Below are 23,956 nucleotides of genomic sequence, written 5' to 3'. Positions count from 1 at the left end.
CTTTCTGTAAACTATTGAGACCTGATGTAGAGAGAATAAGGAAGTCACTGTAACACATTTTTATGGAAAAGGAAAACTATGAAGCTGGAGATCTGATAGTGTAGGCAGGTATCATCAACAGTAGTCACAAAGATCTTCCACATCTTTGTGAGCAGAATTTCATGTAATTAAAATAATGGGAAGAAAGCCAAGTCTTGTATACCATCAACTTAGGAAAGGAAGAAAAGGGGCAATCCAACAATGTGCATATATATCTCATTATCATAGTGAAAGTTTAGTACAGTGCACACTGCTTATTGTGATCACAGATAATGTTATCACTTTTATGAATTTTTATGGTTTGTATGGATTTCCAGAAACATTCTGTTAAGTTTCATTTTTATTGATGACTTGATTTCAATGTTTTCTTTCTGTATACCTCCACCTTTTTATATACACATTTCCACTCTACATCAGTAACTGACACACTGAACAACTGCATTCTTGTTTGATCAGTTATTGTTATTACTTTTGTTGATAACAGTAATCCTGAAGTGATCACAATAAGCAACATCCACTGTATTAGTGTTAGCCATATGGTGCATAGAAACCTTAGGCTTTTGCTGCACCAGCCAAAAAAAAAAATAATAATAAAATATAAAAATAATAATACATAAATAATAAAATATACTTATTTGACTCTCTCCTCGTGTAGGTGTCTATCCAGCTCCTCTTTGAATTTCCCTGAGCTCTCAACCTCAACGACACATGGAGGTAACTTATTACAGTAATTAATAATCTTGCTGTCTCTTGCCCCATAATTTTAATTTATGGCCCCTAGTAATAAATGATTCCATCATACCTGGAATCATTTTATTACAGTGAAAATTCCACCCTCATTCATTTTACTTTCATTTCTTAGAGTCTTATACACCTTAATGAAGTCTCCTCTAAAGTACCTGGTTCCCAAGCTTAGCTACCCCCCTCCATTTGAAGTTTCCTCATATGAATGCCCTTTTGTTAATTGAAGGTATTTTTAGACAAATCAAATTAGTATTAGTATTGGATTATAAAGTGAAAAGAAGTCAGGCTTTTGCTGTACCAGCCAAAAAAATAAAAGAACTGTGTTTCCCTCCTCCTGTGACTTTTGAATTTTCCCAAGCTATCAGTCTCAACTACCCCCTTTTTTTTTTTTTTTTTTTTTATATATATATATAACTAAGGGAAGTTATAAACTCAGTTTATAACTCACCATAGTTTAAATTTACACCTCCTGGTTCTAGCACATAATTTAATATTGTGAAAATTCCACCTTCATTTTTACTATCCCATCTCAGCATTTAATTAAACCTCAGTCAGATCCCTGCTAAGATATAAAGCTCTGTAGTTCACATATTTGAAATCTCTCCTCACATGGGTGCCCTTTTGCCAACCTAATATGCATATAGCCCTATCTTTAGACCTATTCAAATAGTTTTTCTTTTTTAGGTGTGGCATCATACCTGGCCATAGTATTTATTTCAAGTGGAGCTTTCACAATTGCTGTATACAGTGAAATTATAACCCCCTTATCTCTACATGCATTAGTTGAATAAATCACCAACAGGACATTACGGATCCTCCTTGTCACATGCTAGAACTGCTTGAAAATCATATCTGCCTGGATCATAAACTCCAAATTCCTCTCTTCCTCTACTGTTTTAATGCATCTTGCACTAGAATTAATTCATTAAGAGCAAACACTATATCAGAACAGCTTCCAGGATGATTGTAGTATAAACAACACAAATGGTAATGCTGCTCAACAGGGAATTGCTTCTGCTAATAGTGCTATCTATTGAAAGTATTAAATTTCAGAATATTTTCTTTTCTCCAGCATCTACATGCATTGTTCAACATTTAAAATAGCCTAAAATATCAGTTTTCTTTTTAATTTTCTAACTTGTACAGCTGTATAAATAATTGGCACCAGAGTATACTTTATAATCTCTCTCTCTCTCTCTCTGTGTGTGTGTGTGTGTGTGTGTGTGTGTGTGTGTGTGTGTGTGTGTGTGTGTGTGTGTGTGAGAGAGAAAATATATATTTATCTAACATGATCTTTTTTCATCCCTAATAGTCTAATAATCAATGGTGGCTCAAATGTGGACTGCTAGTGGGAGCTTGCATAAACCAACGCCCTGATCTCTTTTCATGTGCTGTTGCACAGGTTGGGTATGTAATATATCAGAATGCTATATGAAAAAAATTATAAATTCAGTCTATATAAAAATAATTAAAAGCTTTCAGGTTTTAACTTATTTGTAACCTGGTTACTTAAATTATTTCATGGGAATGAAAGTATATAATGGGCAGCACTAATCTACCATGTGTAAAGATTTAACTGTTTCACTAAAAATGTTGCAATTTAATTGAATACACATCAACAGAAATACTAAAACAGTTTGGCAACATTTCAAGAAGTCACTGTTTCTCATCATCAGTTGTACAGAGTGGGTTAAAATAATAGCTAAAGTTATAAATTAATTACAATTTGGTTATTGAAATGATTGGGTTACTGGAAGATGAGGAGAAGTTGGGGGTGAAAAGGAGATAGCCAACATTACAGCACTAACTACATTAAATACATGTAAGAACCTGAAAGTGGAATGAGGGGATCTTACTAAAAATTAGAGAGGGAAATTGCAGTAAATTTGAAAGCTATAATTACAAAAATGGCAAAAACTACAAAAACTGAATTTGTAGTGATGAATGAATAGTATGGTTAATGACCTCAGAAAATATGAAGTCTCATCAGTTAGACTGGCTCCTGGATTCCAGCAGTTCATTCCACACCAGTCCAGGAGCCAGTCTAACAGGTAAACCTTCACTGTTAGATGTTTTCTGAGATCATTAACTGTACTTCCTTTGTGACAATCTTTAGTTTTCACTCTGTGGTTTAAGGAGGTATTAACTGTACTGTTCATTACTCTAAATTTCCAATATTTGCAGTTTTTGCCATTTCTGTGATTTTACCTTTCATGGTTACCTACTACAATCTCCCTTTCTAATTTTTGATAAGAACTGTAAGTACCTAATTCTTATAAGTGTTTAGCATATATATTAGCATTAGTTTACATATGATGCATATGCTTTCTTGCTTTCTTACATATGATGCAAGAAAGCAAGCTTATACAGCCAAACAAAATATATATAAATAAATAATTTAATATAATTAGGCTCTAATGTTGGCTATCTCCTTTTCACCCCTGTCTTCCCACCTCTTGTCATCCACTAGTAGAGTAACCCAATCATTTCAATAACTTAGTTATGGTATTTTGCAATTCTGCATATATATATATAGTGTTCTCCCCAGAAAATTTTGCCAGCTGGATGGGGAAGTGTAATACTTCACAACATTATAAAATATTATAAAATTTACTGTTATTTATAAATGTGACTTAAGCGATCCTGAACAAAAATTAATTGCATAATTTAACATTATATGCTCCTGTCGCATTGATCGAGATTAGTGAGCAGTACCATACGGTACCGCAAGAATCACTTAAATTTTAGCCGGGCTGTCAGTTAAGCTCACTGGGCGATGGATCCTTATATATACACTGTATATATATAACAATAGCTATTATTTTAACCCACACTGTAGGCCTGGCAACAAGGAACAGTGACATCCCAAAATGTTGCTGAACTCTGTTTCTATTTAGATGTATTTAATTAAATTGCAACATTTAAAAAAAAAAACTGTTTTTCATGTGGCAGATTAGTGTCACTCATTATAGTTATTTCCTAAGATAAGTAACCACATAATACTCCTATTCCAACTAATTAAATTATTTATTATAATTTATTGTAATTTAATTAGATAGTGTGAATCAGAGCTGTAATACTCAATACGTTCTACGTTGATATTAATATTTGTAAAATAATAAGTGGAGTTTACCTCAATATAGTACGTAGAACACTTCCGTATGATACTCTCCAGAAATTAAAATGAAAAAATCGAAAACTTGCATTAGAGTAAAAAATAAATAATTAAAAACAAATTTTACACAATTAACACAATTCAAATTAATAATTTGAATTGTGTTACATTGGTTTTTATTTATTATTTTTTTACTCTAATGTAAGTTTTCGATTTTTTCCTTTTAATTTCTGGAGAGTATCATACGGAAGTGTTCTACGTACTATATTGAGGTAAACTCTTATTATTTTACAAATTGTAATTTAATATATTATAAATATTTTATTATTCACTAGTTAGAGATCCTTTCTCCAAGAAATTCAGGGAAAGGATCTCTAATTCAAGAAATTACTGTTATATGACTGACTTACCATGTTACCAAAAAAATCATTAAACAAGTCACCTGGACTTCTACATGTCATTTGCTTAGCAAATGACATGTAGAACACCACCCTGTGTGAAGTGGGAGTCGAGTTTATTGGATGATTGTTTTAAAAAAAATTAATTCATTGTAATAATACAATATTGACTTTTTATTGTTATATGAATTAATTTTTTTTTACAGGTTGTTGGAATCTTGTGTATTTCTAATATATTTGTTTCCTTTCGATTCATTATTTTTTTTTTTTCTCAAACCGATCTGTTCTGACTGAGTAATGAATTTGTTTATGTGTGAATTGCTGCATAGAATAAGGTTTGACAATCTATAATTGTAATTCAAGGGTGGTTGCAGCAATAAATGGAATGCCATACCATCCCATTTGATCTAAAAACAATTAAAAGAAGTTAAAAAAAGGTTAACAGCCTATTTCAGTCAATCCTTTCTGGACTATGTGTAATATGTAGTTTTCGTGTGTGTGCTATCAGAGGTGTGTGTAAACACAAAACCCTTGAGAGCACAAACACACAGACACATTTTTAGGGTTGTTTCAAATGTGTCCATTAATGTACAAATTATATTAATATTCCAACTGATGCCACCATCTCTTATTTGTGCAGAACCAAAATATTTTTGAAATCTGAGGAGTAGATTGCAATTTTTAATCTAGGTTTTCTGATTTGGACTTATATAAGCTGAAATTGAATCAAGAAAAAAAAGGGTTTTTTTTGTTTTTTTTTTTTAATTTTGATTTGATTTTTAGCAATAATTTTATTCTAATGTTGTGCAGTCCAAGTCAATAAGAATAAATTAATATTTAATGCATATGTGTTCATAGTTTTCCCACCCCTAACTTATCTCCGAAAGCAGTGAGCTTGCCGAACATAAGATCAGGGAAAAAAATGAGAGCGAGAATGAGAGAGTGCACTAGGTACAAAACTCATTTGAAGGAGCTGAAAGAAGTTGATGGGAGAGTAGTAGAAATTATTGTGGAATTCAGGCAGTTCTGAGGGATTTAAAATGGAAACTATATGAACTTCATGTTCAGCAGTTTTCAAATTATAACAAAAGAATGGAGTCTTCTGAACTTTTCCTTCAGTCACGTGATGACTATCTTCTAGATGAGTTATATAATATTGTCTGGTATGTGTAGTTCACGTTAGTGACCTTGTCACACAGATATAACAGACAATACTAGTCAGGAAGTAAACCAGAATAAGAGCTAGATGTAGCCATAATCTGTGCAAAACTACTTATTTAATGAAAAATATGCCAGAGTAAATTTTGAATCCAAATACATAACTTTTCCCTACATAGAAAAAGCTATGCCAACTTTAGTTGCATTGGTGGCTTTCATAGCCACCAATCAGAGTAGATAAAGAATGGACAAGCACAAATTTTCTTCTTTATATATTAGGTTATAAAACTTACATAGAATTAAAAAGCCTGGCTTCATGTTAAATAACAGATCCTCATAACTCAAGTTCTTTCATAGTATTCTATATTTTTGTCTTATTAAGTAAAGAAAAATTAATGTTTTAAAATCAAAGTTTTTCTCTACAGTTCTTTTAAAATTAGTCAATGAAAACAAAATTCTGCTTGGTATCACTTTATAAAGTATTTACTTATTTCATTTAAGGGTAATGGATATGTTACGGTTCCATAAATTCACTATAGGACATGCCTGGGAATCAGATTTTGGTAGCTCTGACAATGAAAAACAGTTTACTTATTTGCACAAGTAAGAGAAATTTCTTATTATATATTTATATTGCATATATTCAAATTATCTATGCTTTACTTTGCAAATTAAATAAATTTAAAAAGGTAATAAATATATATCTTTTCATTCTCATTTAATAAATATGCATTAACCTGCTTGTGGTGGATGTTAATTTCCCATAATGGTAACATCAACATGGATAATTTTTTTATATTAATGTACAAGCTAATATATGAAAATGTCAAAAGGTTTAAGATGTATAAGAACTTCAAGCCAAGTTAAGATTTCTACAGTTAAGATTAATTATCCCAGCTTGAGGCTTATGAATCCTGATCCTTTAGAAATTACTCTCTACAGTAGTTATACTATTGTGGTTTGAGACATGGGATTTTCTTTAGCCATCCTCTAAAGAATTGCCGCCAAGTATTAAACATGTCAGGAAGTTGAGGTGAGGGAAAGTAAAACTTTAAAATCTTCTTTTTTTTTAGCAACAGGTTAGTTAGTAAGCAAATTAATTTTTCATGGACTGCTGATTCCATTTTTGGAACTAGTAGCCTCTCATTAATGCTTTAAGGTTTGTTATTGAATTTTGCTTTTAAGCAAAGAAAGAGGAAAAAAAAAAAGTACTTTCCTGGAGAAGGGTAGAGTACATTTCTCTGTTTTGAATGTTGATAACATTTCTTAGTTAAAATTAAGGTATAATTTTTTTTTTTTTGTATTAGCTATAAATTAATAATAGTTTAGCTATTTGAATTAATATTATTAATGAAATCTTTTTAACATGGGGTGGGACTTTCTCAAAGAGTATTCCTTGATTGAAAAGGACAGGCCCTCCTTTTCAGTTAAAGTTCTTGAACAGGTCCATCACAGTTCCTGAATGTGCATGCACAATATACACATCCATGTACTTTGTGTTACGTTCAACTAAATCTGTATTCAGCTTAGGCTTAACAGTGCAAGCCACAAATTTGGGCATTTTAATACACTTTATTCCCTTAATGTTCAGGTAATTCTGAATGATATTTTGACTTCTTCGTTGATATTTTTTAGAAACACTTGTATGTAAGCAAAATAACCAATGTGCTAGAAGTTGAGATTGTTAAATGCATTTATGCTAGCCATTAACAGTTTCTAACATGCTTTGTCTCCCTCCCTACCCCTCCTCCACCATTCTAGACTTACTTTTTTCATTTTGTGTATGTATATAACTTTTAATAAGAAATAAATATTTCTTTAGATTTTGTAAGATTCTATTGGTAATTTGTGTTTTTTCTTTATGTCATGAAAATGAGTAATTTTAGTTTATAGACCAAAGAATTAATATCAAATTTTGTATGAAGTTGGGGAAAATCTGCAATAGATAGATATTGCATCAAGTTTCTCATATGAAGTTACATATAAATAAAAAGCTTAATGACTACTTTAAAAAGTTTAAAAATATTAAGGAGAATGTTTATGATGAACAGTAACAGAAAAAGGTGAAAGATTTGGCCATTCTAACCAATTCATTGGGTTGTTATATATTTTCTGTAACAAGTTTATGGCTAAAAAAATTTAAAAAAAAAGATCATGTAGCATGATTATCCTTCTTATTCACAAGATTTATCTCTGCAAATGCTTTTCCCCAGATTGTGGGGGGTGAGAAATAATTTAACCTTATAATGCCGAGGGCAACGTTTTCGTAATGTTTGGTTATAACATATCTGATACAGAAAATAGAAAGTTTATGGAGCTACCATCGATATCAATGAATTCATCATGCTTTACTAGTACAAATGCAGACCGGTAGTCGGACATTTTAGCGGCAAATAGCTGACTAATAGCATGTGTTTCACAGATTGTGCATTCGAGGTTAAGTGGTTGTTGGGCGCTTAGTATTTTTTACGATTACTATTAATCTAGCGAAATTGTAGTGTTGATATTTTTTGTATATATCCACAAAACAGTGGTTTCCATAGTGAGGATGTAATATTCATTGAAAAACATATTTCTTGTATATATCTGCATACTTGAAATATACAAGAAATATATATTTCTTGTATATTTCTGCATATTTGTGACGATTTCGTCACAAATGTGACGAAATCGTCACATTTGTCTTTTGAACCTACTAAGACAAATCTACACATCATGGATTGTGTTACGTTTTACGGAAAACAGCAGACTTATGAGATAGATGAAAGCAGTACACACTCAGACAAGGGACCAGATGCTAATTTGGATGAAATTGGTAATTATAATATATATTTATTCTGGTAATTTTGATATGTTACTGTGTAACGTTTTTATTATATTGATAGTCAAGCTATTTTGATAACAATATTTATTTTCCCTCTATTATAGGAAGTGAGTATATGCCCAATGATTCTGATTTAGATGAATTAGAAGCCAATTTCTTGAAGGTGAAGAAACTAGTGAAGCAGCAGTTCCAACACAAGTTCAAAGCCATTTACATCAAGAAATTGAAGGGAAATTCCTCTCTGGCAACACATTTCAGCAGAGGGCATAACTAGACCTACGCCTGAGTGGTTAGGACAAATAGAACCTTCTGGAGTAGTGAAACGTCCTGTTGAATATTTTTAGACATTTTTTCTTGGAAGATATTACTGCTCATATTGTGGACCAGTCAAATCTATGTGCAATCCAGCAAAATCCAAATAAGAGTCTGCGCTGAGTAGTCAGGAGCTTGAGCAATTTTTAGATATACTGCTTGCGATGTCTATGGTGAAGCTCTCAAATTCACATTTGTATTGGAAAGGCAAACTAAACTGTCCTATTGTATCAGAAGTGATGAGTAGAGATAGATGGGAAGATATAAGTCCAAGATTCGCTTCAATGACAATACACAAATACCCTTACCTAATGAGAAAACTAATAAATTATTCAAGATTCGGCCTTTGATGGATCATTTACAAAAAAAAAAGTTTCGGGGAAATTCTAATGTCCCAAATGCTATGCGTGGATGAACAAATAGTTCCATTCAAAGGCAGATCCGGCATAAAACAGTATGTTCCCAGCAAACTACATAAGTGGGGATACAAATTGTTTGTTCTTTGCAATGAAAAAGGCATCATGTATGACTTTTTCATATATTCAGAAAAAACTGAACCAGTATCAGGTGAATTGGGAGCTAGTTCAAATGTGGTAAGCAAAGAAAAAATATATATAGCTTAGGTACACACTAATCAATGACAAAGATTTGATGAAAAGAGGAAAAGGATCCCATCAAGAAGTGATTGTTCTAGTTGAAGATATTGAAGTATGGGTAGTGAAATGGGCAGATAATAGTTGTAAATCTAATGTCAACTTTTTCATTGGCAGAACCAATGAACAATTGAAAACAATATGACAAAAAGACAAAAAAGTATCACAATCTCTTGCCCAGCTATTGTAAAAACCTATAATCAGTTTATGGGTGGTGTTGATTTAATGGATTCACTGATTTCACACTACAGAATTCACACCAGGTCAAAGAAATATCACCACAAACTATTTTTTCACTTTATAGATGTGACTGTTGTGAACTCTTGGTTACTTTACCGTAGAGATTGTGAGAGTCTACAGGTACCAAAAAAGAACATTGTTAATCTGCAAGGATTCATAATGAGCATTGCTGAAGCCCTTCTTCTTGAAGGAAAAAGTAATAAGCCAACAAAAAGAGGTCAACCTTCTGCTAGCTCTACTGATGTGGAATTTTCAAAAAAAAAAGGAAAAGAGATCCTGCCACCAAAAGTATCCCTGGAGCAGAATCCATTTGGATGGTCTTCACCACTATCCTGAGATCACAGACAGCGGCAGATGTAAAAATGTTAATTGCAAGAGCACACCAGTATTTTTCTGCAGCAAGTGCAAAGTCCATCTTTGTATCACAAAAGCAAAAAATTGCTTTGTCGAATTTCATACAAAACAATTATAAATAATAATTATATTTTGTGTTACATTATAGTACAGTGGATTCCGGTTATTTGGGCCACTGTTTATTTGGGGCAAATCTTAAAAAACAGAACCCAGTCGAGAAAATAGCCAGAGTTTACTTCGCTTAATTGGGACAAAATGTCATTTAATCGGGGCAGGAGACCGCACCACTGGAGATTACCCTAAGATTTTCTCTGACCGTACCACGTAGTTTGGTCAGATTTTTGGAGGTCACAACCATAAAACAATTAGCAGTCACCTGTTTATTGGGCTTTTCTGTTAGTGAAATCTATCATAAATGGATAGTAAACTCGATCTTATTGAATTTGCGATAATACTGACAGCTGAAATTCTGTGGGTTATTATGGTAAAATGTGTTTACACTTCCATGGAATCTTCAATCATATATAAAAAAAAAAAATAATTTTCAGAATCTTCTCTTCATTCCTATTTTTAAAGCTTTGTAACTCGTTACTCCGTTCCCACTTGCACGTATTGTGTTACTTGCAATTTGTGTGTGCAGTGTTTTTTTGTTATTGATTGCTTATCTTTTTATTGTTTTAAATTTCAGCCCCCACCGACAAATGTCAGTGAACAGAAATGTCAACTAGTTTAGTTAGTATGTACATATTACAGTATATATTAATTATTCCGATTATCACGTATATTCTTCCGATTTCCCCGTATCATTTAATTTTTTAATTGGTAAGGTAATAAAGGGTAAATTTGTGCTAAATATATCTTTACTTTTATAGCCTGTAGATAACATTCCTCCTATTTTCACTAATTAGAATCGCTGTTTAATAGAATTAAAATTCAATTCACAAACGTGATCATAATGACCAGCGCTTACTGCACATTGTATAGTGAACGGTACTTTACTATGGTGAGTTCGTCGTAACGTGATTTGATTGTACAGTGAACTAATTGTAAAGCGGGGGGGGGGGGATGTACATTGTATTTTTAACTACTGTATTTACGTGAAACTTCGGATAATTGGGGCAGCCGCTTAATTGGGCCAAAATACACTAGTCCCGATGTGTCCCAAATAACCGGAATCAACTGTATTTGTAAATAAATTAATTTTTCAGTCCGTTATCTTTTTTTATTAAAAAAAATCAATGAAATAAGATAAAATAATATAGAAATTAAGGTGCATTTAATTTTTCTATATGCACATATGAATCCAAGGACAAATGTGACGATTTAGTAACATGAAAAAAATTGTAAACTTGACATTTTTTAAATGTATTTTAGTTTAATAACTATGGAAATAAAGAATAAAAAAGGGAAAAAAAATTTTTTTTCTTAAAATAAAAATTCGTGCGTTATAGGATTAAAGAGAAGAGAACACATTTTTTGGCTATATCTTAAAATTAAATTTTTGTAACTGTGAATTTTTGACTTTGCAATAGTTATTTGAAGATTATTTTTTAAAAATGCAATTTTTATTTATATGCACTTTTGAAAAATATTGTATTTGAGAATCTGTATCCTCATGGACTCCTAATTTTATATCCCTTGTTAATGTAAAATCATGCAAACCATAACAAAAAAAAAAGTATATATTGTCGCAAATAAAATTGTTCAGAACGAGTTCAACCAGTTGACCACCATAGTGGTGGCAGGAAGCTTTTTTGGTAGCATAAGTGCACATGTCCTCCATCAGTAGCTTGTGTACAAAGCTATAATTTTCTTCTCTACTAAAAACAAGGATTTGTAAAAGTATGTCACTGGAGTAGATTCAAGATCTTCAGATAAAAACTGCAAAATTTTGGATCACAGGATAAATCTTCACTTTTTTAAATGCAAAAAGATTGGTAAAAACATTTTGTATTTTAAATCAGACTATATACTATATATAAAAAATAATTGATTGCATCACTTAAAATTAAATAAGTGCAAGACTGATCTGTTTGTTACATGTCAATATCAGAATGTTGAACTTAAATTTTTTGACCCATTTTGAAAATGTGAAAATGCATTATATTTTTAACTCCCAGTCAAAATATCAAAGATGAATAATCCTGAAAATAATATGACCAATGTAAGTAACACTAAGTGAATAAAATCTAATGCAGAGTAGTAAAGGTAGTTTGGCTATATTAAATGAAAAAGTCATATTTTGTAAAAAATATGTATAAGAAATTATAACATTTTTTAGTTACTCACCTCTGCACAATATTCGAATCCCACAAGATGGAGAAGAGTATCCTGCAGTGCTGCTACTCACTGCTGACCATGATGATAGAGTGGTGCCACTTCATTCAATGAAGTTTATTGCAGAATTACAACATACACTTGGAAGTTATGAAAAACAGGTAATGCAATTTTTTTTTTTTTTTTTTTATTATAAGATTTGAATAGTTAATTCTTACTGGTTGTTTTAAATGGACTAATTGAATTTTCTGAATCTTTACTGAAAGTTCAGTGAACTATTTCACTTGCATTCTTTGTGCCATATAAATCATTAATACCACTACTTATTACAATAGTACAATATCATGTGCTTTAGATATCAAGTGCGTGACATCAGTATGGTATCCACCACCATCATGCCACAAGATAATTCTTCTCCATGTACGATGTGAAAACTGACACAACATTCTGTGTGTTATCATTGCAAATGCATTCTGAATTCATTGTTTCAGGAAATTAATGATACTGTATATATCCAGCAATAAAATTTTACCCTGAAAGCTACATTCTTGTCATTTGTCATTAAATTTATTACTGGATATATACAGTATCATTAAAATCCTTACACAATGCAATCCAGTACAACAGGCCCATTTGTATTCATTGTTTCAGTTCATCAACAGATACCATGCAGCATTCCACAACCTTAGCTTTGACATAACTCCACAGGGGTCAGGTTGGGGCTGCATGCTAGTCATGGAAGTGTTGGCAAAGACCTGCTAATCCAATGGTTAGGGAAAATTTGGTTGAGATAATTTCAAACTGCAGATACATGATGCACAGGTGCCCCATTCTGCTGAAAATAAATTTCATTCCATACTCAAATACATAATGTGGATTGGCATTCTCCAAAAGTAAACATTGCATGGAGATGAACTGAAATGAACAGCACACTCATCACTAAATATGACTTCAGTTTGTTCGCTTGCTTTTTAGTGTTTAGTTTTGCTTCTGACAGCTTGCTGCAGCAAGCTGTCAGTCTCCTTTCATGATATAATGATGTTTGCAAAATACTCCAACTCTGCAGACTATTTTCGTAATGATATTTTTGGATATTTGAGAATGGATGCCTGAATATTTTTCAATTCCAGATGATAAATTTTTTGGCCATCTGCTGCATTTGGCATCTAGTATATTTCCATTCTAAAATGCCATCTCTTCCTAACGAAGATTCAATTCGGATGGCACTGGCTTTCCAGATCTCGCTTTGAAGCCTTCTTGCACCTATTTTACTGTCTGTTTTGTGTGTGGCCTCTCGTGGTATATCACACTAATGCTATTAGACTTTCTTTCACTGTAAATGGACTGGTATTTGTCATATTACTTGAAACAAGCAAAAAGAAACATTTAAAAAAGAAAGCAAAGAAACTATGGATTATCATCGGATCTCAAATAGGCACAAAAACAGACAACATCCTGGGACTTATGAAACACCCTGTGGTATCTGGAAATTATGAAATTGCTTATCCGTGTACAGAGGCAGACCCTAAATTTGTATTCTAATTTTGTATTGTCACCTCTCAGATTTGATAGAAGAGTTCCCACATTCATTTCAATCTCTGACTCTCCATTTCTCCAATTTTTTATAAATTTTGTAAATTGTGATGAATTTAAAATAATTTAAGTTTTAAAATCTTAAAATTTAAAATTAAGATGCTAGCTCTCTTTTTTTAAAATAAATTTGGCATTTAATTATTATAACATGTTTTTTGTTAAGTCAGAATACTAGCAAAAGATTTTGCCCATTCAGTTCTATGCTAAAATTAGCCTGTTCCCTCGCATTATTTGATGTTTATTCTCTAATACATTTATGAATAATATAAAGTAGCTTAAGGCCTCATATTGCAAGAATTTACTAACACTTATTGGATAATGCAAAAACATCATTTTAATATGCAGTAAAATAAATTCTTGCTTTGTTTGCAAAATAGCATCATTATTGATACATCTCATATTGTTAAATCCTTCGTGAGTTGCCTAGTCATGCGCTTTCAAATAAATAATGCTGCTAGAAAAGACTATTTATTCTCAGTTTTGAGTACCCAGATGGCACCATTTTAGAAATTGTTCCCTCATCAGTAGGCAGGTTAGCACCTAGAGTGTATGAATATATTCTTGGTGAGCAGAGTAAATTCTTGCAGTATGGCCATAAACCGCTTCAATTAATTTCCTGTACCTTTTTGGCAATCTCTCATTTTGTGAAAATTTTTCACTTCTAGGTATACACTTGTGTGCCTAACCACCCACTAATAAGCAATGATAATTCCTGAAATATTGCTGTCTGAGTGGCAGCACTCAAAAGTGAGAAAAAATAACAATAGTCTTCTCTACTGGGGAAACTATTTATTTGCAAGTGTGTGACTAGGCAGCTCATGAAGCATTTTGCAATATAAGATATAATAATGATGCTGTTGTTGAACACTCTGCATCCTCTGTGAATTTGCTATATATTAAAAGGCTTTTGCACTAACAATACATGTAAGCTAAATAATTGATATTTTAAATCACAAAGCTATAATCTTTTGCTGTTATATGGTTAAAGTGAATACTAGCAAGATTGTCTCCATCAACACTTAATATATCGTTGTTTTTTTTTTGTTGTTTTTTTTTGTAATAGCAATCCTGCCTTGAAGTTGTTAGTAGTTGGCATCATTCAAAGAAAGACTGCTAAGTTTAAACAGTATGAAATGTAAAATATTTTCCAAGTAACCTTATTTAAATGAGAAATATGCATTTTATTTGTGCCACCATGACATTAACTACACAAGCAGCTCCAAATTTCATTTTTGTCTATAATGGTTGTGCAAAAACCAGTGATGTTGAAATTCTTATGGTAACTGTCAATTTCCATCACTAAATCTGAGGATTACTGTATATTCTATTGGATATAGTAATATTAAAAACATAAATTGCACACAGCCAGCTCAAAGATTTCACAGCTATTTCTCTCTCAGAAAATGGTCCTAAGCTGCTGAGATCTTTGGTACCTTCAATTTAAAGTACACAGTTTAATTTGGCAGAAAGAAAGGCTGTGATACAAATAATGATACATTCTGATTTCTTTCAAAGAATTCATTATTTTCCTTTAAATCAATTGCAGCCAATTACACAAAAACCATGGAAAGAAAATTGCTTAGTTATCTGTTTTATTGTAACAGTCCTTCCCGCCTTACACAAAGCATATAAAGCAGTCTTTGGAAAACTGTTGCTCTTGTTGTGATATCATTTGGAATAATGAATCTGAGGTGTCTCAGCAGGCAGTGAATCTGACTGATCAAGAGTTCATTCTCCGACAGGGATGGAATACCAGACACCTGTGCAGAACTAGTGTAATTTATATTATACAGGATTTCTGTTGTCATTGCTGCTAAAGGCTGGTATACATGCTGTTAGGTATATTTGTATCCATTGCTGGATGTCAATTAAACAGCACATCATTGGCAGCCATTTTCTCACATTGCATGACAGAAACACTAGCAGTTGGCATGCAACCAGTTCAGCATTCTTAATGGAGAGGAGAAATGGTGCTGATGGGATGAATAGATAATCTAAAGCATTTATTGAATATGTTACTGTTGTAACATATTCAATAAAAGCTTTATCTGGATAAAAATTGAGTGTTATTACATGGATAACAAGTTTAATTTAATGCAATTGTCGATTTCCAGTTTTATAACTTTTACTATGTTCATATTTATATGATTGTTCTTACTTTCAGACTAATCCTTTGATGATCAGGGTAGACACCAAAGCAGGACATGGTCATGGAAAGCCTACAACAAAAATTGTAAGTGTACTTTTCTTGATTTTCAGAGATTCTCACTTATATTTTATCATTTGCACCTTTTAATAACTTTTTGACTAATATACATGGAAAGACGGTATTTTACAGATGACATCTTAATACTGGATAGGGCTTCTTTTGGCATGGATTATAGCAATATAATACTTTCCACAATTATATGGAAAGTGTTCCTCTAGCAGAACTGTATTTAAATTGTTAAGTGATGCTTGCCTCTGGATGATTCTTGAAGCCTCTTTCCATTTTCCCATAGTGGTTCGGTTGGGCACAAATCAGTTGGTTTATCAGTATTGCATTATTCTCACCAAAGTAAGTCATTACACACAGAATATTGTGACAAGGAGTAGTTCCTATTGAACAATATAAGATCCTACTATAAAATTGCATTGGTCTTTGATGAAAAATGGTATTATTAACATGTTAAAGGGGAAAAAATTATTCGTTAGGTCAGAAACTTTTTTCATGGTTGAGTAATCTTTGTACTGTGAAGAAAATGTGTTTCTTTTTTTTTTTTCCTTCTTTCTTTGAAAAACATCTCAAGTGTTGCAAGGCCAAATTGTAAAGTCACTTGTTTCATATTGCTTTTTATGCCACTTATTTCCCTATAATGCTTGAGGTCCCCTTATTTGAAATATCTGCTTAATGTAGTGCACAGTGAGAACTAAAAGTTGTCTCAGACATTACAATAAATAAATTGACAATCAGCTTATGTTATGCTTGAGGAGTTTCCCTCAAGGACATTGACCTTTGACTTTTACAAACTTTTGTAAAAATTTGTAAATAGAACCATAATTTTGAATACTTTTGATATTTTTTATAAATTTTAGATTTTTCACTTTGTTACAGGGGATTGTTCCTTGTAATTTTTAAAATTATATATGAAGTATTTAAAGCTGTCATACACTTCTCTCCCTCCCTTTCCAGAATATAAAAGAAAGAAACATAGAAAGGATGTCCAATGAAGCAGCCGATTTTTCTGTTGCAGAGTTTCACGTAATTGCAAGATAAAATCATATTTGCGTTCTCTGGGCTTTTACTTGAGACATCATTATGATACTTTGTGTTGTGAGAACCATCTCACAGAGCTCAAACAAATAAATAGCATGTGAATGGCAGGCAGGCAGGTCTTGAGGCATGTTGAACTGAAAAGACATATAGTGTCTTACAGCAATTAAGGATGCTATTGCAGTCATAGGACCCTGCAATAGCTACTGCTATTGCAGGGTCCTATGAAAACCTTTGAAAAGGAGTGTCAAAAGGATTGCATCAACTACTTCAACAGTTAGTGTAATCCTTTTAAGTACTATTATTTGTCTGCAGTTTGTCGGTACTGGTATACTTTACTACAGAAATTGTTTCACTCGTGTTTCCTGCCAAAGAGTGCTTATTTTGACTCTTATTTACAAATATTAGTTTTATTGCTTTATACTTGTGCACATAATTTATTAGTATCCTTTCTGAAACTCTGAAGTAGGCAGACATGCTTAATGAGCAGTTGTGAATGATAGCATATTTTTTAATTTCGTCATTATAAATGTTGTGCCGGGAGTAAATGAATCATACTTAAATATTATTACTGAATTCATTCAGACTTTATGGAAAAGCACTCTGTCGTCATATTTCCTTTTATGTGCCCACTGTCTATCTTTAATATTTAACAGTTTGTCATGAGTTTTAAATGTGTACTGTGACAAGTGATGTAATTAGAATTTTTGAACCTCTATGTAGAGACTACCAAAGGGGGGCCTCTCATTCTATTTTTATTAATGTGAAATGCTCCTGTAAGAATATTACTTATAATGCATAAGTAATTCTCAACAAATCTAAGTTATACAGGGTGTCTCAAAAATATTGGTACAAACGTTTAGGGGAGGTAGGTAACATCTAAAGGAATGTGAATCGCTTAGGAACCCATAACCCTTAGGAACCCAGAAACGTCGCGTAAGTCGGTAGACGGTGCTGTTCATCAGTTCGCGAGAGGGAAAAGTTCAATGTTTTGTTCATGGTGTGCGGCACAACATCGCTTTGCAATAAATGTGTGGGCAGGTGTGGTCGGTGACTGCTTAGTCGGCCTACACCTGTTACCATCCCGCATGAACTCTGCTAAATATTGAATCTTTCTTGAACAAGTTCTACCAGGGTTAGTTGACGATGTTCCAGCAAATTTGAGATGCAACATTTGGTTTCAACATGACGGGGCGCCTGCCCATTATGGAAGGTGTGTTTGTGACCATTTGAACAGGCATTTTGGGCGTCGATGGATTGGCCGTGGTGGATCCGTTGCCTGGCTCCCATGCTCACCTGATTTATCGAGCCTTGATTTCTTTCTGTGGGGGGCCCTCAAATCTATCGTGTATGAATCGCCTGTGGAGATGGAAATGGATCTCGTGGCGAGACTCGTCTGCACTGCTGCTACTGTCAAAGTAACTCCAGGTGTGTTTGACTGTGTCCGCCAATCCATGCTGCGTCGGTGTCATGCATGCATTGCGTCTCATGGTGGAACCTTCGAGCATCTGTTGTAACATCATGAAATGCATTCATCTCGTACTCCATTGTTAATATGTCAAATAAATGTTTGCCACTAATTACTGTCTTGTGTCATTTCTGCTTCTTGTGCCTCTGCTACTACTTTCCCGTGACATTTCCAGTTATGGGTTCCTATGCGATTCACATTCCTTTATATGTTACCTACCTCCCCTAAATGTTTGTACCAATATTTTGAGACACCCTGTATAAATCTGTTAAAAGTTGGTACATCAAAATAAGCAATTTAATAATCTATAACTTTATTTATATTATATTACTTTATAATTATTTATAGATTTGGTCTTATTTAAAAATAAGACCAAAAAAAAATACATAAAAACCTTTGTATTAAGACAGTCACAGACAGAAGAAAAGCAAAGATGCAAAGAAATCAGTGACATGGTGTGATGAAACAAAGACTTGTTGCCTCATTGCATATAAAGACTGCACAGGCTATTCAACTGTAGTAATCTGAAACCAGAATGGGGAAACATGATCTGTCAGACTTTGAAAAAGATCTTATTGTGGATAGCAGTAGCTGTTTGAAGAAACCAGACATAACTGGTTTCTCAAAAGCATCCATCTCAAAGCTTTTTAATAAGCAAGCAAGCAGTTCTTACATCTCAAAGGCATAAACATGGCAGAAAAACAATACAAGAGCAAAGCTGTCATACTTTAAGGAGGACTGTATGGAAAATAGGATACCCACTGCTGTGCAGGTACATAACATTGGAATTCAACCAAGCCAGAATTGCCGTAATTCAACCTGTATCATGTGCAAGGAATTGAAATTGGGTATTGGCCTGCTTACTTGGAAGCCACTTTTTTCAGGAAAAAAAAAAAAAAAAAAAATCCACTTGCAGTAATGCTGAGAATATCATGATTGACCACTGGAACAAAGTTGTGGTCAGATGAATCACGATATGCTTTGTTTTGCACTGATGGTAAGCAGAATGTGGTGGGAACCTCATGAAGCAATGAACTCTGCTTGCCTTGTTAAAACAACCCAAGCCATCTGCAGGTGGTATTGTGGTACAGTCCGTTCTCATATACCATAGTAGTTGTGTTCTTAGAAACCCTCGTGCAATATAAATAACAGACCTTATGTGAAAAATTGGGTTAGGTACCGACCACCCAAGATTGAACACACATTTATAACCAAAACATTACCAAACACAATAAATAATTGTAATGAAATACGTGCTTTATTATATAATAAAATATTGCTAATGTTTCTGCTTCTGTCGTAAACAAACTTGTTCCTGATTTCTTCTTTGTTTGATCTTCTATTCAAACAGATAACAGACGTTGCATCTCTTCCAAGTTAGAACAGAGAATGCTCTTAACTGCCAAAACAGATTTATTGTAAATCTAGCCCAATTCTTTGTCTTGATATAATGGATTTTGTTACATTTTGAGTTGTTCCTGCTAATGAAAGTTTCTTTTATCTTCTCTGCATTCTTTCTAATTGTTCTCAACATTGCTTCATTTAGGCCTACAGGCTTAAATGAGGTGTGTGCAGCACACAATATCATATGTTCTTTTCATTTTGCTCAGTTTCACAATTTTGTATTTTTCCTCTCTATATATTGCGTTTCTTTTTCTCTCTGAACCTCTAGTATCTTCACCAGGATGTTTCCTTTTTACACTTTTTTTCAAGTATTTTACTCATTTTTAGGAAATAAAGCACAATTACAGCCAGGCAGACTGGCCATAAGACTTACTGGGGAAATCCCGGTGGGCCAGAGACCGATGTGAATTTGGCTGTAAACAATATAGCCATAAACACTATGATTAAAGAGGCCTGTGCACTCTGGATTCATATTATTTTTATTACAATACACAGAGCGAAATGGAGACAGAATAAGTAGTGACAAGTTTAATATTAACTGGAAGACACACATATATTGGATACATACAAAAGCTTTCGGTTAGTTTGCTAACCTTCATCAGTCAAACTGACAGTTAAGAGTGTGGAATGTGAGGGCGTGTACTGCCAGTCATGTATATGAACTGCGTGGTAATTGTTGGATGTTGTCATTCATCAAAATGGTTGCTTCAATGATAGGGTGGACACGACATCCACTGCTCCTGTTAACTGAGGTATTAGAGCATGTGATGTTCAACGACTGAAACCAGGCATGCCGCCGGTAGTGGCGGGACCTATCTACAATCATGACATCGCGGTGTGGGTCAATGTTGTGGTTGGTTAACCAGAAGTGTTCGGCAATGGCCGAGTGTTCTGTGTCCGCTAAGCGGATGGCTCTTTCGTGTTCTGAGCCGTCTCCCAGTTTCCCTCATGGAGCAGTCAGTGTAGTCTACCGTGACTGCACTGTACATGCAGTCACGGTAGACTAGACTACTTTGTAGTAAAGTGGGAACCGGTGTTTTCACTTTAGAGATGAGGGATCATAACTTTCTGCCTGGGAGTTGTACAAATTTTATCCCATGTGATTTTAGGACCCTAGAAACCTGTTGATAGGTTTGGGTAGTATAGGATAAAGGCACTTGCGGTTGAGTCATTACCTTGGATGTTCCTGTTGGTCGCTTACGTGGTCATGTGCCTGTAGGTCACACCTGTCAAGGGTACTGGTGGGATAGCCACACCTTGCAAGATTCACCTTGACTTTAGCAATCTCAGTGTGCCCCTCATCTCTTTTACTAAAGTGGGTCCAGGCACGGGTTAACAAGGTTCGTGCAGTGGCAAGAAGATGGCTGTGTGCATGTGCTGACCGGAAGTTGGTCAACTGGCCAGCACACACTGGTTTACGATAGACAGTTGTCTGCAAGCGCATGCCCTCACGTGAGACAAAGGTGTCCTAGTATGGTATGGTATTGTCCGATTCTTGCTCGATGGTGAATTTTAAGAAAGGCGACAGAGAATTGAGGTGGTCTAAGAGTCAGTCACCCGAATTTCTGGGGATAATCATAAACACATCATCCACGTAGTGACACCAAAAGGTAATGGGATCTGGTACGTTCGTAAATGCAGGACCCTCTAATTCTTCCATTGCAATATTTGCCGTGACTGAACTAACTAGGGAACCCATGGCTGTGCCGTGCACCTTGTTGGTAAATAGAGTCATTGAACATAATTGCACCACCTGTTAAGCACGGTCTGAGGGCAGTGGAGATATCGTCTGGTGTTAGTTCGGTGCATTGCACTAGTTTATCCTGCTAGGAGTCTTACCCAGTAAAAATTTTTGATCCAGTCTGCCTCTGATTACAGTATAAAAAGAAGAAAAATGAGGAGGCATGCCTGAACATAAAGCAGCATGTGTGTGTGTGTGTAGCAACTAAATTAACAACGCAGTAAAGGCAGAAACACATTATCAACTCACGCTAGCTCACATTTTACTAAAGCATATTTCTGGAGGTCACTACCATGAAACAAAAATAATTTACAGTTTCCGGTTTATTGGGTGTTCCTGCTATTGGAATCTGTTATAAACAAGTAGTAAACTCAATCTAATTGCATTTGTGATAATACTGATAGCTGGAATTCTGTAGGTTTTTATGTTATTATGGTGAAACATGTTTCCCCTTCGGTGAAATAAATTTTCAGAAACTTCTCTTCATTCCTATTATGTTGTGTTCGTTTGGGGGTGATTCCTGCTTTCGACTGCTATTTCTTGTAAACACAAAGGCAAATCGTGCATAGGCTAATTTGGTTTGTTATACGAGGATCGACTGTACTGGTGGTTTTTTTTTTTTTTTTGTACAGACTGGGTCCATTAATACTGGTGGAAGGTCAGATGTCACCCAGGAAATACCTGAATTTTGTGTCAGATCTACTGAACTCTGCAATGTTACTTTTATCCCAAAGGTGACGGTCACTTTATGGATGAAAATGCAATAGTTCAGAGAACCAGACACGGATTTCTGCCATCTTCCCTAACACCCACATTCACTTGATCTCAATCCTATTGAGAATGTGTGGGATATGCTGAAGAGAGCTATTTGGTAATGAAGTCCTCTCAACTTTGTCACAGCTAAGCAATATTTGCTGTAAGAATAGTTACAATTAGACCAAAATGCACTACACCTTATAGAATCCATGTTGTGCCAAACACTTGCTGTTATTCGAAACAAGGCAGCTTTATTTGATACTGAATAAAAGGTTATTTTTTTTTTCGGTCAGCGTGTGTTTTTACTAGTAGCAGGTGATGCAAGAAAGCAAGCTTATACAGTATCAGCAAAAAAAAAAAAAAAAAAAACACTTCTCCATATCATTTGTCTATCCCTTCTGACAGATAACTAGTTCTTCCTTGAATTTATTCAAACTACCCACCTCTACAACACCAATACTAGATAGGAATTTGTTCCAACGTTCGACTACCCACTGGCCAAAGGAATCCATCAGTTTACTTCATCCATTCATAGCCTTAAACACCTCAACCTGATCTCGAAGGTTCATAGTCTCCAGGTACTGCAATTTACAGAACTGAAGCCTTTACAGGTGAAATTACCCTTTTGTTCCTCTCACTAATCTCGTTGCTCTTCTCTGCATCCATTCCAACAGATCCATATCCTCCCTAAAATGAAGCCTCCAAACGTGGCCAGACCTTATACAATAGTATAATCATTTCTTTATCCCTACTGGCAAAATTCCTGTATATATCATTGCAAAACCCTATGCTCTGTCTGAACTGCACAAAGAACTTTATATCTAAGTGGGGTACTATATAGTTGGCACTTTAATCTGAGATTACCGCTCCTCAGATGAAGTACCTTGCATTTGTCAATATTAAACTTCAGTTGCTACTTCTCGTGCGTCTACCTAATTTGCCTATATCTTGTTGCAGTAGCACTAGCACTAGTAGAGGCATTTGATGCAAGAAAGCAAGCTTATGCAGCATCAGCCAGAAAAAAAAAAAAAAAAACCACTTCCACTTCACACCTCTGTTCATTCAAAATACCTGTCCAGCTGAGCCTTAAACTTATTTAGGCTATCAACTTCCACGACAAGGGATGGAAGTCTGTTCCACCAACCAACCACCCGCTGGCTAAAGGCAAATTTCCGCACGTCTATCCTACATCTGTCTTTCCTCAATTTGAATTTATGCCCTCTCAGGTGATTATTCTGAGCGAGAGGAAGAATCCCATCAGCATTGAGCATACTCAAACCATTCAAGGCTTTATACACCTCTATCAGATCACCTCACTGGTGCCTAGTCTCCAGACATTGTAATTTGCAAAACTTAGCCTTCCTTCGTAAGAGCACCCCTTTGTTCCATTCACTAATCTTGTTGCCCTTCTCTATACTCGTTCCAGCAGCTCTACATCCTTCTTGAAATGAGGCCTCCAGACCTGTATACAGTACTCTAGGTGTGGCCTGACCATTGCCTTATACAAGGGAATAATCACCTCCTTATCACTGCTGGAAAAATTCCTATATATCATTGACAATACACCATGAGCTACTCTTGCAGCCCGTCTGCACTGCTCAGAGAACTTCATATCTGCCTGCACAAC

General features: G+C 34.3%; 1 protein-coding gene across 1 annotated transcript in view; it reads left to right on the top strand.

Moving 5' to 3' along the window:
- LOC150079662 (prolyl endopeptidase-like) overlaps nt 1-23,956 on the top strand; it is a 128,966-nt gene that overhangs the window by 93,091 nt on the left and 11,919 nt on the right. Inside the window, 5 exon segments of the mRNA XM_090383385.1 lie at nt 2,096-2,118; nt 2,121-2,190; nt 5,956-6,057; nt 12,119-12,275; nt 15,872-15,940. Of these exon segments, the coding sequence (XP_090239511.1) occupies nt 2,096-2,118; nt 2,121-2,190; nt 5,956-6,057; nt 12,119-12,275; nt 15,872-15,940 (421 nt within the window).

The sequence above is a fragment of the Mastigoproctus giganteus genome, chromosome 10 (genome assembly GCF_048544385.1).
Source record: "Mastigoproctus giganteus isolate SK-2022 chromosome 10, ASM4854438v1, whole genome shotgun sequence".
In the NCBI taxonomy this organism is placed as follows: domain Eukaryota; kingdom Metazoa; phylum Arthropoda; class Arachnida; order Uropygi; family Thelyphonidae; genus Mastigoproctus; species Mastigoproctus giganteus.
The sequence above is the reverse complement of the archived record's forward strand: the minus strand, read 5'-3'. Positions and strand labels throughout refer to the sequence as shown.